Here is an 18003-nt window from a genome sequence, read left to right on the forward strand (position 1 = left end):
TTGGACTTGACAATAATTATGTTCCCCCCAAATTTAGGTGAAAATTCAGAGATGGGACTGAGTATCTGGTCCATGTTATCCAGTGGCTCTACCTGGTCCGAATGCAAACAGTCAACACTTCATTTAGTTTTTGTTGTATTTAATAAAACTGCTGTTCATTCTATTCTGTTGCTGGAAATATCAGGATCCAGATATCAGGAATCACTGAAATGAAATATATCATGGAAATACCTAATCTGATCCAGCCACAGTATAGAAACATCTCTCAATTTTATGTGAGATGAGGCATACGAGTTGGGCTATGCGTATCCTTTTTTCTTTCTTCATAAAACTGTACTGACATGACACTTTCTGCAGCACCACTGTTTCTAGCAAATGGATTCTAAAATATAGCACTTTAAAGCTGCAATACAAGAAAGATCAGCATATCAGGACTGTGTATAGTATAATTTGAATTGGGTTTATACTATTTCCTTAAAGAATGAATTTTGTCATGTTATTCAAGGTTTTAAAAAATGCCACATTTCTGAAAATAGTAACTGCTTAGCACACAACTGTAAATAAGAAGATAGAAGTAGTACAATCTGTCACTGAACATACACAGGGCGACCCAGGACACTTTATTGCCATATTGTGGAGTCAACAGGTTTCTGTGTATACCCTTTATCAGCGACGGCAACAGATTCACCGTATATTCTGCCTACACGTTTGCATGGGACAGTGTATATTGAGAGCAGTGAAACTCAGAGTCTGCCTTTTCAACAGCTGGGGCATCTGTGAACTGAATTTGGAACTGCTGAGTATGCACAGTGCTCATCTGCTATTGCTCGCTACGAAAACTTACTGTTAGGAGAAAAAATGCGGTATTATAATAATTGAGTCACCTACTAGGGTTCGTATGTGAAACACAGGAATGCTAACGTCGATAATGGTTTTATTATTTTTGCCATCAGCGGCTGTTTTGTAAGCAAGTCACGATCTCTTGGGGTCACCAGGAGATCCTGCACTCATGGGCTGTTGGCCATGGTCATGCCCCAGCAATTCACACAGGTGACATTTTTAAATCCAGCTGCAAACTGTGAGCAACGTTTTGTGTTAATGCTGTCCGGGGCTGTTTTAAAAACCAGTTAGTAGCATTACATGCTATTCTGAAACTTGATCCTTCACTGAGTGAAATGAGTGTTATCTCGATAGACCGTAGTACTAGGAAATCATGTACGAGGACTTAACTGCTGCAGCAAGGTATTTGTGCAGTGTTAGTGCATCGGCAATGAAGTCCTGTCTGGAAAGGTGATTCTATCCTGGAGGCAGCATGCGCTTCAGTACAGTTACTGGAGCAACCTCGTTTTAATATATATATCTGTATATATATAAAAGTCTGCTTGATACTTCATGTATTTTCAGATATCTAATATTTAAAAGCATCCTTTATCATTGCTAAGTTAGCCAAACCGGTACAAAATTAAGTGCAAGAAAAATACCAATTCACATAGTTTTTGCCAGTAATACAAAAGTGACTATTCAGCCTCTCACATTTACAGCCATTTAGGAATTTTGGTTTAGAATGACTAAGGGAAACGTTCCTACATTCAAAAGGTGTCTCAACAGAATTTGTGTTCTGTTTTGTAATGGGAAAGTGGATCTTTACCGAGATTGCCTGCTGGTCAGTGGTGGTGGGTGGCAAACAAAAAGGAGTTGGTGCTATCCTTGACCGACTGCCTAAAACCCTAAGTCTGAAGCGGCTCAATGACCCCCTGGAGATGGGAGCGGAGGTTTTCCTTTTGGCCAATAGCACCTTCGTCCTTGACTAGGGACTTCTTATGCTCAAAAGGATGCTTTAGCATTTCCCAAAACACATTCCAGATTTATTGGAGGGGAAGAGGAAAGTAGTGTTTTATGAAGGCACACCCATGCTGAATTTGCAGGAAAAAGGAAAGAAAACAGAAAGCAGTACTGCACAATGCAGTTATAATACAAGGCTCATTCTTGAAACCTGAATATCATGCTAGAAGAAAATCTAGATATGTGTCATATTTTGAAGAAATATTTTGAAGGCAATATTATTTGAATTTTTATCAAAAAAGAAAAAAATGTTTCTGTGTAAATGTGGATATAATGCTATTTGAGAAGGGAACTGAATATTTGTATTGCAGCCTTAAAGAAGCACATTTTTACTGCAATATTTTTTTTTTTTTTTTGTAAACTACGGTCTGCAACTCAGCAGACCATGACTGAATGCTTTTGAAAACTTGTAGATTACAAACATGAAATCACAATTAATATCCTCTAAAAGTAATTTCAGAGCTTTCACGTCTTAAAAAAGGACAATGTGTACTGCTTCACAAGGTAATGCAGCTAATCAAAAAAAGGAGTAGAATTAAAGTATTTACATAATGAGCAATTCTACAGAAGGCGATCATCCCCATGTAAGCACTGCTGATTATATCCCACGCTGCTTTTAACAAACTCTACCAGATTGGATCCAGTCATCAGCACTTTCAGAGAATCCTTAAAAGCCTTTTATGGGTCTTTACATTTAGTGCAGAATGATGTTCTTCAGGTAGAATATGCTGGTGAGGGAGGACAGTGTCAACACAAGGTACCAGCAGGAGAAGAGGACTTCGGCGTCACCGGTGATCCCGTACTGGGCTGTACTGGGAGCTGCAAAGAGAAGAAAAAGGGGTTAAGTGATAATTTCCACTCTTAGACACCCAAATTCTTAGGTTTCAGTAATTCTTCTTCAGATAACTGTTAGGGCAGCAAAAACATTCTCCTGAAAACTGGAGAAAGTGCTGCAAAAGTAGCCAAACCCTCCCACTACACCGCTCAGTGAATATTACTTTTTGTTTAAAGAGGATAAATCGTTATTAAGGCATTTAAATATGTGAGTGCTTAGCATCAGATGAGCGCTTCATGTTTAAACATCTGAATAATTTATCTGTTTTTAAGTTACTGAGCATTAAGTTCTCCACTGAAATCAATGAGAGGTGAATATATTTAGCTCTGTTGGAAAACAACTCATTTTCTGCCCAAGTTCAGAAGCCAAAGTTTGACAATTTTGCTTAGCCAAAGGCATTCATATTTATTTTCAGTCTCTCTGACGAAATTGTATGTACTTGCTTTAATACAAAGTCTTTCTCAAATTCCTAAGTAAATATCACAGTAAGTGCATGCAAAGACAGTTAAAATATAAGTAAACAGCATCAGGAAACAAGTGAGGAGACCACTGTTTGCAGCAGTGGCAAGCATGCTGTCTGCAGGCTCCACTGGCTGTGGTGCTGGAACTGATGGGGCAGAAACCGACGGTTTTGGTCCCCTAACGCCACAGGCAGGAGGAAGGAAAAGGACCTGCTACCTCACCCTGCACACAGCCAGAGCCATTAGGGTGAGGCTGTTGGGATGGTTGTCTACTAAATAAACACTGCAGGCTCACTTCGGCTGGCAGATTTCTGTACAAAATTTCTCACAAATCAAATATTTTTCTTTTATCTGATGTATGAAACCCCGACCTTTTACATTGGTACGCAGCATCCTGTGCTTTTTGGTTGAACACTGGTAGCAAAGGTTTTGCTTTCCAGACTATAGGAATATACCATAGATTATTCTAAAACATAAAATCCGTGCAAGTCTTGTACCGCATGCCATTTCTACAAGCAGGCATCGCTTATGTCAATGGCACTTTAGATACAAGTTGCGGAATTTTCTTTTTTTGCCTAGACTGACCCAATATCTGCCAGAAACATGGACGGGGATTAGCTGGTGGATGCTGAACAAGACTGAGCCAGCTTGGTGCCCATGTCCTGGTGCTCAAGGCCTTTTCCTCACAGAGGACAGAGGTGTTGGAAAGGCAGGAGGGGAACAGACATTTCCAAGATCATTCTGCAGGATGTGGTCTCCTGAATTTCAAGTCTTGTTCAGTCCAAATACTGGAACATAAACATCCCTTTTCTTCCTACACAGAAATCTATACTATGTGCTACTGGGTCCATCTTCAACATATGACATTTTATTTGGCGCAGAGTTTGTGATAAAACCAAAAAGCATTCATTTTTGCCCCCATGCAGAAAGCTTCAGGTAATTAAAAAAACATTACAAGATGAAGCTTGATTTTGGATCTTAGTTTAGTGACTTACAACCATGACTAACTGCAGGACAGGGCACTCTCTTCTCATTTAAAAGGAACTTTCTGTGATAAGTCAGTGTGACAAATCAACATTTAATTTATTACAAAAACCAGGCTAGCAAGCTGAAGTGTAGCGTAGGTGGTATTTCATTTTATTAAAAGAGTTTCCCCAACGTAAAGATAGTTTGAACTACGGTGGCTATAAAAGCGAGTGGAAAATTATGTAAATCTGATTTCTTGCATATGAACCAATACTATCTTTCTAAAGCTTATTAAATTATATCTGGATTGTTTCAGCACAAAGGTACTAGGTGAATTAATGGGGGAAAAATACATAGACTTGGGTAGATAACAGAAAAGTGATGGTTCCCAAAGCTGGCTAACCAGAAGAATGTGATGTGAAAGAAACCTGAAGGAGAAGCGAATCCGGAGAAGTTTCAGCTTCTCTGCTGGGTTTGAATAAACCGCCCTGAGGGCTGAGTTCCCGTGGTACGGAGAGGTGCAGGATGCCAAACGAGTACAGGGGCTGGTTTTGCTGATCCATGGGCCATATATCAGCCCTGTTCAATCCCATCCTGTCCCACACCTCATCCCCCTGAGGAGCTAGGGGGTTGATGCTATGGCTGGGTCTGACAAACAAGATTTCAGTTCAAAAAGCATTTAATGAGCTCTCTGAGTTTCTTTAAACCTGTCTTTGGCATTACAATAAAGAATGAAATCCAGCTGTGCCGCATGGCTCCTGGGTTCAGTGAGACTGATGCTCTAAAAGAGCTTGAGCCAAAATGTAAAATTATTCTCCAGCCCCTCTAATACCTGTTCCATTTCCTCAGATTCCTTCAAAGAGGGCAAACTGGTGCGAGCCTGCTGTCATTAGGGTCTGCTGATTAGTACCTGCTGGGTATAGTTTCACTTAGTGAGACCTGCAGTGGTGTTTGCTATAGAAAACCAAAATAAACCCGGAGCGATTCACATCTGTGTCCACATGGCCCCAGGAGTACCCCCGAACAGACACTGCTATCATTAGGGAAATGTCCCCAAAGTCTATGGCGTGCCAATAGGCAAATTGATGAGAAATTGGCTTCAAAGGGCTTTTTTTTTGGAACTGTATACTGCAGGTTTGAAAAGCCACACTATTTTAATTCATACTGGAACCTGTAGCTAGAAAACATTTGCTATATGCCTGCACAGGACCAGCAGTGCAGCACGTGCAGTGCGCTTCTTCAGCCCTCCCTTCATCTGTCAGTGGAAAGAGCCCAACTTTTTTGGTTTGCTTTAATAGCCTCCTTTTATAACTAGCAGCCTGAATTTCAGCACCCTTTGGGAAGCTCGGCTGGCAGAAATGTGCGTTTGGCTGGGGAACACCTGGTTGTCTTGGGTACGATGGACGGTGACTTAATGACTGTGAAAGTCTTGCCAGATCATTATGCCTCTTAACTTTAATTTGACTTCTGGAAATCTCCAAGTGTTCCTTGTTTCCAAAGTGAATTTATAAGCAGATGTCCCTCTCTCACTGTTAGTGGCAAATGGGTTGCATCCATCACAATGTCACGATAATTCTGCCGGATGGCATACAGTACAAAGTGTTGTGCTTGGCTCTTAAAAAATCTTTAAAATTAATAAGCTTCTGCACTCCTTTTCTTTTTTACCTCAGCATTTTGATTAAGTTCTGCTGTGGCTACCTGATTGCTTTGCTGGCAAAAGAAAATGTTGCTCCGAAATATTAATGAAATTCTGTAGATCTTCTGTGGTGTTTTACGAGCTTTAAAAAGTAAACAAACTTACTTGTAAAATTTAAAGATTCTTAGTGTGGGTCTGCTTAGTCATTCATCTAAAATGAAAAATTACTTTTGGTAAGTGCTAAGTAGTCCTTGCTTTCATTATCATTGCTGGGTAATGCTGGGCAAGGTTGTTTTGTTCTTGGACTGGTTAATTTTCATAGCTTTTTTGACAGTTTTCTATGTCAGACTAAAAAACTTAGTTTAGGAATGAATGAAAAGATTTAAATGTTTGAAAATAGCATAAAAGTCACAGCTGCTTTTTTTTCCCCATGAAGATCTTAGCATCAAATGCCATTGATTTATACACACACACACACACACTTGCACTTTGTATTTGTACACCAAGATGATGGTAGGGGTATGTATGATTAGGCACTGAATAAAAGCATGAATTATTTGACTCTGATTACATCTGCCGCTATCCTGGGCATTTCCATAATACCCATCACCACCATTATAACAGAGCACTCTTTTATAACTGATTTTACAGCGTGTGAAGCTTTTGGTACACAGGGAGGGGAAGGAGATCAGCGGTTGGCCCATGGAGAGATATTTATCTGGCTAAAGGTTCTCGCCCAGAACAATGTCTTGCTAACTACCTGAAATAGAAACCAAGGTCAAATTGTTTGGCTCCCCTTGTGCTGGTCTGGCTGTGCAAATTTAGTTCAGAGCCGTGGCAGTGACACCTTAAAAGAAAGTGAATTTCCATCTAGAAGAAGATTAAAATGAGCTTGATGAAAAGTCTGATGTTTGAAATGTAAAATGACCTAGGATTTAGAAGATGCAATAAGTTTAAAATATGCCAGCTTCAGTCATCAAGGGATAATAATTTACCTTCCTGCTAACGGGTAAGTCATTAAATCTTCCACAGAGCCCTGTCTGCTAAGGCAGGGCAGAGCATCCAGCTGAGCTGGGCACACTGTAGTGTCACTGCGGAGCCGTGTAGGGACTCCATGGGGTTTGGCTGGTCCCTATGCATGCCCTCTCCCAGAATCCAGTTCTTCGCCTGTGGAGCTCGCCGGGATTTGCAACCATCACCTGCCCGCTGTGAGTGACCTCAGTGCCAACATACAGCAGGAGGTTACAGAAGCGGGGTTTGTGTGCAGGTGTTGCACCATTTCCTTATCAGCACCATCAGGCTCGTCTCACCTCCCTTAATACGTTAACATTATCTGTAGCGGCGCTGTGTTGCAGCAGGAATGGAGACACGCGGAGGAAGTTTCTGCTCTCATTCCCCCCTTTGCTTTGTAACTCCCAGTGTTATTATCGATAGAAGTGGGTCCATTTCTTGCTTTTGACAAGACTGCATCTAGCGTCTTTCCTGGGAGTCACTCACACAGCGTCACATCCCCATGGAAGGAGGAACCCCTGTTAAGGTCAGCAATTGCTGTGTCCTCCACCGCCCTCAGAACACGGCCGCCAGCCACGGTCCCTGCGTGCACGCCTCTGAAGTCCATGAGTTCTTATCAAGCTCTTCTTTTTTTCTAATTTAGTGATTATTCTACATAATCTTAATGTTTTATAATAGTTAGCAGTTGTGAAATATTTAAGCACACTCTTAGCACAGATAGGATTATATTCAGACATCTTTCCTGGTGGTGAATAGAAAGGAACAAAGTAATATTATATCACTATCTCTAATTAATACAAGAGATTAGGAAAAGTACTGTGCTGAAATGTGCAAACCAACATTTCCTAACACCAAGGACTGCATTAACCAGAAATAATTACAAGCTTTAATGCTGATGCCTTGTAGACAAAAGCACGGACCTCTTTAGGTTGTCTGAATAAGCAAGACTAATTCTGTTAAATGGATTATGCAGGGAAATGTTAATAAGCATTTCATTTAACTATATTCAAGTTAATGATTTATTATAGGAAAGCCTTAATAAATATTTTTTGGGCGACATTTAAAATATATAGAGAAGGGAGGAATAAACTAACTCAAGGTCAAAGCAGTAAGAAAAAAAAATGATAAAGACTGGGCTGTCAAAAATGTTTTTTTAAAAGAAAAGATTGTAAGATAATGGGACTCTGAAAGCTCAGTTGAGTCCGACAGACAACATCTCTAAATATTGTTACACTTGAAGTTAGTTGAGGATTTATAGCTTTGGAGGAGCGGGTCGACAGTATATAAAAGACTGAATTAGAGAGCAATGGCTTGTGATAGGAGAGGTAATCTGCTTGGGGAGCGCTAGAACAGGCTTACGAGTGTTTTGACCAAAGGAAAGTTTGTCAAGAAGAGAAAACTCACTCTGTGCCTTGGAGGCCAGGCAGGGATTATAGAAAGCTTGACCTTGGCAGAAGAAAACCTTAAAATCTTGTGTAAAAACGAATCAGCGACGACACCGATTTGTTTAGTCTTATGCAAATGCAATCATCCTCAAGGCTAAGCGCCCGAGACGGGAAATTTACAGTGATGGAAAATTCACCGGTGAAGTTAAATAGATAAATCTGAAGGAGGAGGTCCTTTTGAAGTGTGTGCCAGATGGAGACTTTGATTAAACAGAGCTTTGACCATCATAACAACAATTGGAAAATGCTGATAATTTAAGTAATGTTGAAATGCGTTCCAGCCAAGTCTGTGATAGCTGAGAGCTGGATGTGGCGACTCAGAGGGTCCTCTGCAGTCTGATGTGCCTCTGTCACTGGTATGAATCACTGAAATTCCTTTTAATGAAAGAGAAACATACCGCACTGCCCAGGCCAACATCCCCAGAGCGCATTTGAAATGCAAAATGCTTACATTTTAAATAAAGGAATATATTCACAAGAGATTATTTTATAAGTGATGTATGGTCAAAATGTTCTGCTTACCCCAGTGAAGAAAGTCAAGTGAAGAAATCAGTGCAGAGCTACGCAGCCCCGGCTTTTGGAAAAGTGAAACACCTTTTGCATGATGGCTCAGGGGGCAGTGAAAACCATTTTCACTGAGTATAACAAATGGTTAGATGAGGTAGCTCAACGCCACTGAACTTGCGTGCGGTGTTCATTTGTCTCCCCAGTCCTTGCTCATGAAACTGTAGGTACAAGGATTACACCAGGAACAAGGAGGTGGAATGCGCTAGGGGACTCCGCCTCCCTATAGCATCATCTACATCAAATACGTTAGTATAGGGAAGAGCCAAATTTTGCTCCGTTAATGCCAGTGTAGTCATTTGCTGGGTAGCGTGGGTATAATTTTGGGTAGAATTCTGCTTTCGTAGGTTTTATAGCCAGGAGTCGCTTGGCACTACTGGGACAAATATATCTGAAAATCCTTGAGCAAGGAGATGGGAAATACTGCAAAAGTTGTCCATGAGCTGACTCTGCCTGGATGGATAAGACAGAGCTGTAGAGGATAAAGCCAAAAATGATGAGGTTCTTAAAAGAGTGACTTTATCACTCTCTGAAACGTAAGCGCTGGCAGAAAGATTTGGAAGATGAACCTCCAATGGCGAGTGGAACTGATAAGAGAGGGGTATTGTCAGGTCCTGTTCATCGGCATTCACACAAGGCTGCTGTGAGAGGCAGAAACAGTAAAATGAATGGCTTGTGCTTATTTGTTTCTTATTTCTAATTTAAATGAATAATATAGCATTTTTTTAGTCTTAAAATAGGAATACAGAGAATAAAAGATTATTGCTATAACTGCAGAAGCAAAAACCAACTATTTGTTGCACTAAACTATTAAAGCTTGGTATTTTAAATACTTGAGATAGCTATGCCACCAGCCATGTTTTAAAGTGAAATATTACCCCAGAGTGTGTTTGTGTGTATCTCTGTGTACGTATGGAAAATAAGAAAGAAGCATTTCTTGTTTCAGTCATGAAGACCTCAGTTGTGGTATGCTCTGCATCTAATTTGAAACTGGTTCTTGATACTGATTCTGAATGAGTTAAAATATAAAATATGATATCTACAGGACTAAAAAGAAAGTCAAGCAATCAAAACATGGTAACTAGCTCAGCCACTCAGCATGGTGATTTCATAGTTGGGGGGACCCTTCCCTGTGCATTTGGGTTCCCTGTCTGTGGAAATGCACATCCAAGGTGGCAGCAGAAGCGACACTTTTCCCTCCCTGCCCTCTGCAACAGTCAGAGTCACCCTTCCCATCCCACCCACTCACACGCCAACGAATAATTCATGCTAAATATTGTAAACAGCACAGTACTAATTTAAAACCAGCTAAAAATACACACAGTAATGTAAATTTTAAGTAAGATGGTTTTTGCTTGCTTATTAATGTGATGGGGCATGCCAGACACATTTTGCAGTTGTTCAAACTAGACCTACTTAGTGAACACTTAACAGCTGCATTTCATTAAGCTTATAGAGCAAGCAAAACCATAACTGATGGAGGTTGTTAACTATATGCAAAAGGTTTTTAAGTGTCTTAATTTCTGTTCTCAAATAACTCTCTGGAACAAAGCATTTCCAAAGTCAGCAACTTCTCCAAAGTACTTAGTGCAGGCGTCTCAGTCTATATGGTATGGATACGGAAGCACCCCCAACCCCCTTAGGCTGACTCACCAGCAATATGTCACCTTGCAAACAGAACTGCTGCTCCCTTTCCTATCAGAGCACCCCATGCCCAGGCTGAAGAGGCTGCAGTTAAAGCTCTAGCCATCAATTTGGCAGGGCTGTGTTTGGAAATGTGTTCCTGGGGCTGGGAAGGGCTTTGGTGGGCAGCAGCAAGGATCAGCTGTGCTCCGGTGATGCTCGCGGTGCCAAGGAGTCGTTAAATCGGGTCACTTTTCTCATTTTTGCTGTCTCCTGTTCGCTTTTCCATGGTTTCCCTTGTTTGAGACCTGTCTGGGTCAACCACCTCTCAGCAGCCTCTCTTCCACTTTCAAAAGCTGTGCTAACACAAATCGAACCCTAAAATTACAGGGAATTTTCCTAAAATTCATTCCTGCTTCTTGTCAGCTTCTGAAGTCTAATGTTTTGTTTTCCAAATTGTCATTGCCTCTTCTCATAGAAACACAAGTTTAAATCTGTTTGTTGTTGTTCATAGTCAAACGTTTGATGTAAAAAAAGGGGTATTATTTTAGAGAATCAAACATCTCTACTTTTTCAATCTTATAAATCGTGAGTAAATTTTCCAGCTAATTTATACTTAAAAAAATCATGGTAATTTGGTCATATGTAAAGTTATAGATAGCTTGGCAAAATTTGGGTAACTCGATTGAGAGAGGGTAAGCTAAATGGATGCAGTTGTTGAAGAGAATTTAAGGTATCAGAACAAAAATCCTCTCCAAGAAGAGAGGCACGTGGGTTATCTTAGGCACAAGATCCTGGTAACTCAAAACCCTTGATTTTGGACCTATCTACTTTATGTGCCAAAGGAATTGCTGTGATCCTCAGTGTCAATGTGTGCTTTTTGAAGGAGTTCAGCATCTCGTTATTAGTGATATGATAAGCTAGAGACCCACAGACACTATTAGCATTGTCTATTCAGTGTATGTACACCCTTGAATTGTTAAAAACATGCTATAACCCACACTACCGCATTTGAACACATTTGAATACATTTGAATGTAAGCACTTTATATTGCTACTGATTTCACAATGAAAAGGTATTGTTAAAGCTTTATCACCTAGGTGTGATTTGTTTCCAAACTTGCATTTTAAATTTTAGCATTCAGTTGCCAATAGAGAAGTCTCAATTTACAGGCAATTATCACACAGTGGTACCTAAAAGTCCCTGTAGTTATTGCTCAGTCTAATTATATGCTCTTGCCATCGTTCTTACTCAGTAGTGTCTGTAAGTGTGGGCTTTTCAGTGGGGGTCAGGCACACACTGTTTTTGTTACTCCATATTTCTGTGTTTACAATGGATTCAGGTAACATGAAAGGTGATTTGGAGAAACTCTTAAAGCAGCTCTAACACAAAAGCCTGTTCTGTAGATAATCAGTGTAAATAATAGATTTCCCACATGCTGCTGTCTGTCAACTCATTTCTTCAAGCAAATGTCTCTGGGTATCATAAAATCAGAAAAACAGTGGTGCTCAGACAAGGCAGCTCACTCTAATCTTTCAGAGAGTGCAGACGTGCTTTTGTTGCAGCTGCAAAAGCAAAAACCATTTTAAACCTTTATGCATTGTTGTACCCTATATCTTTAATGGAATTTCATTTAGACACAGATAAACTTCATCATATCAAATAAAAACCCCCTTGCCTTAAATAATGCAAAGGAAGAGAATCCTTCTAATACATTAATAGGATAAATGAAGCAGGCACTGAACACAGAGTGCCTTAGTGTTTAACAGGATAAAATAGTACAGCCCTGACATCGCTGGTTTCTACTGCAAGGAATGTTTCATAATCCCAAGAAATATTTATGAGAAAATTACTGTGAGGGAATAGAATAAAATTTAGCTTTATATATCACCCTTTATACTCAGGTTACCTCAAATCTCTTCGTAGAGCTGAGAAGTGCAGTCATACCGGAACAAATAAAGTATCTTTTAGGAACTTCAGAGCTGCAGATGTGTACCATCCTCGGAGGTCTGAGATGACTTAACAGATGGGGAAGATACTAGCCCCAGCCCTGGGATGAACCCGTGCTTAACCGGACCATCACCTGATCCCTTTAACCCGTAAAGGAGACAGGAGAAACCAGCCGAGCGCCTTGTCCAGAGAGTAAAGCAGAGCAGGTGATCAATGGCACTGAACAGGTGCCTTGCTGCCCGCCAAAGCAGACTGAGCCTGAGCATAGCTGTCCAGATCAAACAGCAGTGTGCACTCAGTCACCAACAATCCCAAACCATCTCCCCCAAGCCTTCGAGCATTGACCAGCAATACAGAGACCTCCCCAAGGTGACCCGAGCTAGGATTTTAATGCAAGAACCTCAAAGCTGGGTGTGCTTTAATGAGGAGCTGCATGCATTTCCAAGGGCAGATTAAAATTCAAAATAAACTTAGTGACTAAGAGAAATCTCTTGACCGTAAAGACTGCCCCTGGAGGAGGCAAGGGAATGATCTGCTTGTGTCTGTAGCAGATAGAACAAGATCAACAGGTCTGACCTGCAGCAGGTAGGACCCAGAATAGCTGTGAAGGCAAAGTTAGCCCTGGGTAGCATGGAAAGGATGAGGAATCTGCATATCATTGCAGAGTTTTAAGAGCAGTGTGTACAAACATCTGTCAAAAATAACAGTAGACAACACCTCTTTTGCCTGCGAGAAGAGACCTTTCTAGGTATTCTCTTTGGGCCTTCCAAAAATAATGCAGGAATGCATCACAATTAGCAGTGACTGAAACATTTAGTTTCCTTCTGGAAGCAGAGATACAGCAGGTTCCCTGGGAAGAAAGAGAGGGTAGCTCGTGGCAGAAACAAAGATCAGCCACCTCAACTCACAGATCCTGCAGGCAACTCCCCAGTCCACAGCCCAGGCTGCAAATCCATGTCCCTCTCCTAGAAACTGGCTCTTGGTTCTTTCCAATGACTTAAGGACAAGCCTGTTGTATGCAAACTGTGCAGAAAACTTTAAACAGATCTTTAATTCTCATACAAAAACAAACGCAGCTGTGGAACCTATAATTAGCATATGCCTCTTGGCTTATCAAACCCAGCTCTGCTGTGGCATCGTGTTTTGTGATTTCCCTCATAAATATCTGAAGGTCTATCTTAAAAGCAGTTACTTGTCTTCCACTGGAAGCTGTCAGTGGAAGGTTTCTCTATAGTTGCGCTTCTGAATGGGTAGGAATTTTCTTATTCCCATGATAAATTTATCTTTGGATGAGCTCTGGATCTCACTGCCCTGTTTCCACACTCATGCGTGGTTTGACTTCGTTAGACTAAGCACCATCTTCTAGTCTCCTTCCTCTTTCGCTTCTTTCTCTTCGCATAATAGGAACAACATCAGATTCAAATACCTTACATGAACTTGCAGTTTTAACCCATTTCTTTGTGGGATCAGACCCTGAAGGGCTATAACTGTCACGAATGTTCCCACATTACAGCTATTAATAAGTTAAAGGGCAATGTTGTTTCTATGGCTTGAAAAGAAACCTGACTTCCATTTTCTTTGAGTTTGCTAAGCTTTCCTCTCCTTTAGATGTGCTAAAAATAATTTACCCAAGGATTATTGCAAAAAAGTTAAGGGTTTTTGTAATATTATTTCATGTTTTATTGCAGCAGTAATCTCTTTGGTAAGGTTATCTTCAGTGGCTCAAATAACTTTGCCTTCAAATAAAAGTTATTACTTCGCCCAAAGGCCAAGCAAAGAGTGCTTTCTGGAATCAGTTCCACTCTGTCTCTTTGGAGCACGTATGAGAAAAGCTGAAAAAATGCAAACCTAGCATAGCTTGATAGTCAGAATTACGTCATCTACTACTAGGTGTTAATGAGCTAGAAACAGTATCTAGGATTTCATTAGCAAAGTAAGGCCTATTTTATAAAACTAGTCCACAAAATCGTGAAAATTCCAACTCAAAATTCTAACAAAAGTCAAGGGAGATGATCATATTGCTGTCTCCCTAGCTTGAGTATGCAGGCAACACTACAAGGTTGTATCAGAAATGCAATCTGTCTGTAAGCCCCTCTAGGCAAAAAAAAACCCGCAACAAATAAAACCAAAATCCACCCCCCTGCTGAAAACCCCAAACTCTAGCCTAATTGCAGGTGTTTCCATTAATTCTGTGCGTAGAAGGCTGGAATGCAATTGCATATACTGAAATAAAAATTATAACATCTGTATAACCTGGCTGATAGATAACACGGTGTGGCAATAAATAACATGGCGTGGCATCTTTTTACTTAAATGGGCTGGTTCTGTGTAACCAGCCTCTTCCACCTAGTGATGTGCGCCGGGGGGCTGACCTCCTGGTCGTTGCCAGTTAAAAAAAAAAGGAAGAGGCAGCCTAGAAAAAATATCCTGAGTTTCACTATCAAGACATTACTGTAGATATCTGAAGCCTGCTGAATTTACTGGCTAAAGCATTAATTCCTTGAACTGAGAATTGGACACGACTGATTATTTTCTCCGTTGGATTTCAGAAAAGTAATTTAATAACACCAGTGTAGTCAGCAAAGCCAGGAAATGTAGCTTATGATTGCTCCCACTTACAAGAAGGCTGTTCGTCGCCCAGAGTAGCATCTTCTAGCTCTGATAGGAAAGGATACAGTGAAACATAACGACCTCAGGTTTTAAATGTGCTAGTTACATGTCTGTAGGGAGGTACTGCACCACCGTGCACCAGAGTCTGAGCGGCTGGATACAAGAACACTTCGCATTGTATTCCTGAGGGCTGGTACATGGTAATTGCAAACAGGATTGACAATTCCTCTAGTGCAGCTTCCCACGAAAAGTGGAACCAGGTGACCTTTTGAGGTCCCTTCCAACCTGGGCTATTCTACGATTCACCGTATTTCCCAAGATTTCAATAACGATATCCCAGTTCTGAGGCATACATGGACTCAGACACAAGTCCCAAATAGACATGGAATTTGAGCTATTCTTAATTATGGTGTATTTTGAGCCCTAATCCAAAAGACAAAATTACAACTCGCAAACTGCCCTGTCCTAAGAAAACCATTTTTTCCTGAGTTTGCATGTGGAAAACCTCAAAATTTGTAGAAAAGAGAAAAGAAGCTCTTCTGTTGAGAATGAACCATGAAATCACTTTTAGATAGTCTTCTAAATGATGTAGCTACTGAAGCCCCCCACTTCTTTAAAATGCTTCTTTGTAACTGATATCAACAGGAATTTCTATTGAGCTTATTTATGGGAAAGCTTAGCAATTAAATTGCCTTAGTTTAGGCAATTGCAGGTCCCGTATACTGTAGGCTTATATGATGTGTACAGCTATCTAACCCTGGAGCTACACTACGGTGAGTAAATATGGATCTCACATTTGTCTTCCAAGCTTTGCTTCTAGAACGATGACTTTTTGTCTCTCTGCAGTGTGATGTACACACTGCTTCTGAAGCACATACGTATACTAATTTTTTTTGTTGACGAGTTTTCTATCTGAAACTTTGAATTTTTTTTAGACTATTTTAATTTGCAAAAATGTATTAAAATGCTGGAGCGTACATATTTTTCATTAGTCAAAAGTAAAAAATTCTTACTTATTTTGCAGAAGTACTTGGCAGACAGATGTGCCTGCTATATGATAAGTACAACACATTTCTGTGTCATTAGAGACATACTATAGCTTTCAACTACAGCTCTTACCAGAGTATCCCTCACCCTAGAAAAACCCTTCCCTCCCACATGTGTGCTCCGTGTTGACAGGCATGTGTCACCTGCGTTGCTCTTGGCATAGTCAGGGTAAAGGAAACCACAAAACCAGCTTGTATTTTTGAGTCTAAACCCTTCTGTCTTGCCTGGGAGATGTGGAATAGTGACAACTGTAGAGACAGAGGGGGATAGCAATAGAAAGGGATCATTTTAAAGGAAACTTGTAGGCAAGGAAGAAATAAATAATGTATTATCTCATGATATTATGCAGTTTTGTGCTCATACTGTTGGTTTTGGATGTGATGTGTTCAAGGTTGGGACTACTTTCTTACCTACATACTTATGGTACACATCTAGCCTCGATTTTGTTACCTGTAGCAATAGCAACCAACAAAAAACAGCCATCGCTTGTTTAGCTTGAAATTAAACAGGAAAGAATACAAAAAGGAAAAAGACATCAAGTCTAGAACAGGCTGACGCCAGGTTCTGCATGGAAGTCCAAAATTAAACAGAGGAGAATGGGTCATGATCTTCCACTGGACGTGGTAAACACAGCTTTAGTTAAGAGGACATTGAGAATAAGACTATAAAGTGCTGGAGAAAGCACTGGGACAAGGCAGCCAGCTGCCCATTCCTGTTCCCTCATCCCCATGTAGCCCAGCTCTCAACCGTATCCCAGACCATGAGGTCTGGAAAGGTTCTTCAGTGAAGAAGAACCACAAAGAGCCAAGAACCGAGACTCTCCATGATGGATAACGATGCTCAGGTTTCCATACAAAGTGTGTAACTTTCGAGTTGCCTGCAAGGGTTCAAGTTTGATAAACCTGCCCAATTCAGAAATGTGATGCTGTAGTGAAACAATGGAGTTATGAAGTCAATTGCCGAGAAAAACAGGTTGTTTTGGAAGTAATATGCGTGGTGTGCGCTTTTGGGTACTTATGCACATAATTTTGGCAGCCTACAATAATGCTTCTCTAACAATGTTGCCCTCATTTGTAAGTGTCACATTTGAGAAAAGGAAAAGCATTTTAATGTGACAGAAAAATTTGACTTGGGAGCTAATTACTTTAATTTGATAGAATTTTTGGTTCATCTGCATACTTGACAATTATTTACAACTGACGTTGGTAATTAGAGGTTGGGTCTTGTGCTGAAATATTGTAAATAGCTTTGAAGACATTTGCTGATCTTTCTAACTTTTAGGGGAAATGAATTTATTAGTAGTTAATATGTAAAATATTTGTACTTATGACCTTTTGTAAAACATTCTTTCTATATTTTAAATGATTGGTTGTCAGAATAATTTTCCTCAAAATGAAGTGTGACACTGTAAATAAGCTCTTGAATTAAGCAGCATATTATCTCTACGTATTCAGTGGCAACCTTTGATAGTTCTCATATATCATGAAGACCTTGTTGGTTCTGCTACACTGAGGCAATGTCATATAGCATTGTGACTGATAATTTTTTTACACTGAACTTTGCAGTTTCTGGACAGTTTCAACACCATTCTTCTGATCTTGAGAAAGGATATTGAGTTAAGCAGGTTAGTACATGATTTCTTGCCTTTTTTTTTGGTGCCTGAGTATGAGAAAGGAACTGTTTTGCTGGAGGAACTGACAAACTTTAAACAAATCTTCTACTGAGCTGGTTGTCAGATGATTTCTAAAGATACGTTTTTTTTTTTTTTTTATTCAGCTATTCTGTTGATTTTCTTAAGCACTTCTTTGGGGTTTCTCTTGGTCACATTTCTGCATAGCATATATACTGCTCTCCTTTTCTAGGTGTATTAAAAAAAAAAAATCCATGGAAGTCAAGTGTTGAACCATGCTAATGGCCAATCAATTAATCACTAATAGTGCTTTTATTATAATAGGGTGACAGATGAAATAAGTAAGAAAATCGAACTGTTTACTAATTCCAGAAGAGTTAAA

General features: G+C 40.1%; 1 protein-coding gene across 2 annotated transcripts in view; it reads right to left on the reverse strand.

Moving 5' to 3' along the window:
- Window positions 1-2536: 2536 nt before the first annotated feature.
- Window positions 2537-18003, reverse strand: part of NEGR1 (neuronal growth regulator 1) — a 269624-nt gene continuing 254157 nt past the window's right edge. For both annotated transcript variants that reach the window (XM_086462209.1, XM_086462210.1), the window contains exon 8: window positions 2537-2661. In XM_086462209.1, the coding sequence (XP_086318335.1) occupies window positions 2537-2661 (125 nt within the window). The remainder of the gene's footprint in view (window positions 2662-18003) is intronic.

This window comes from Leptosomus discolor, chromosome 3 (assembly GCF_034619465.1).
Source record: "Leptosomus discolor isolate bLepDis1 chromosome 3, bLepDis1.hap2, whole genome shotgun sequence".
Lineage (NCBI taxonomy): Eukaryota > Metazoa > Chordata > Aves > Leptosomiformes > Leptosomidae > Leptosomus > Leptosomus discolor.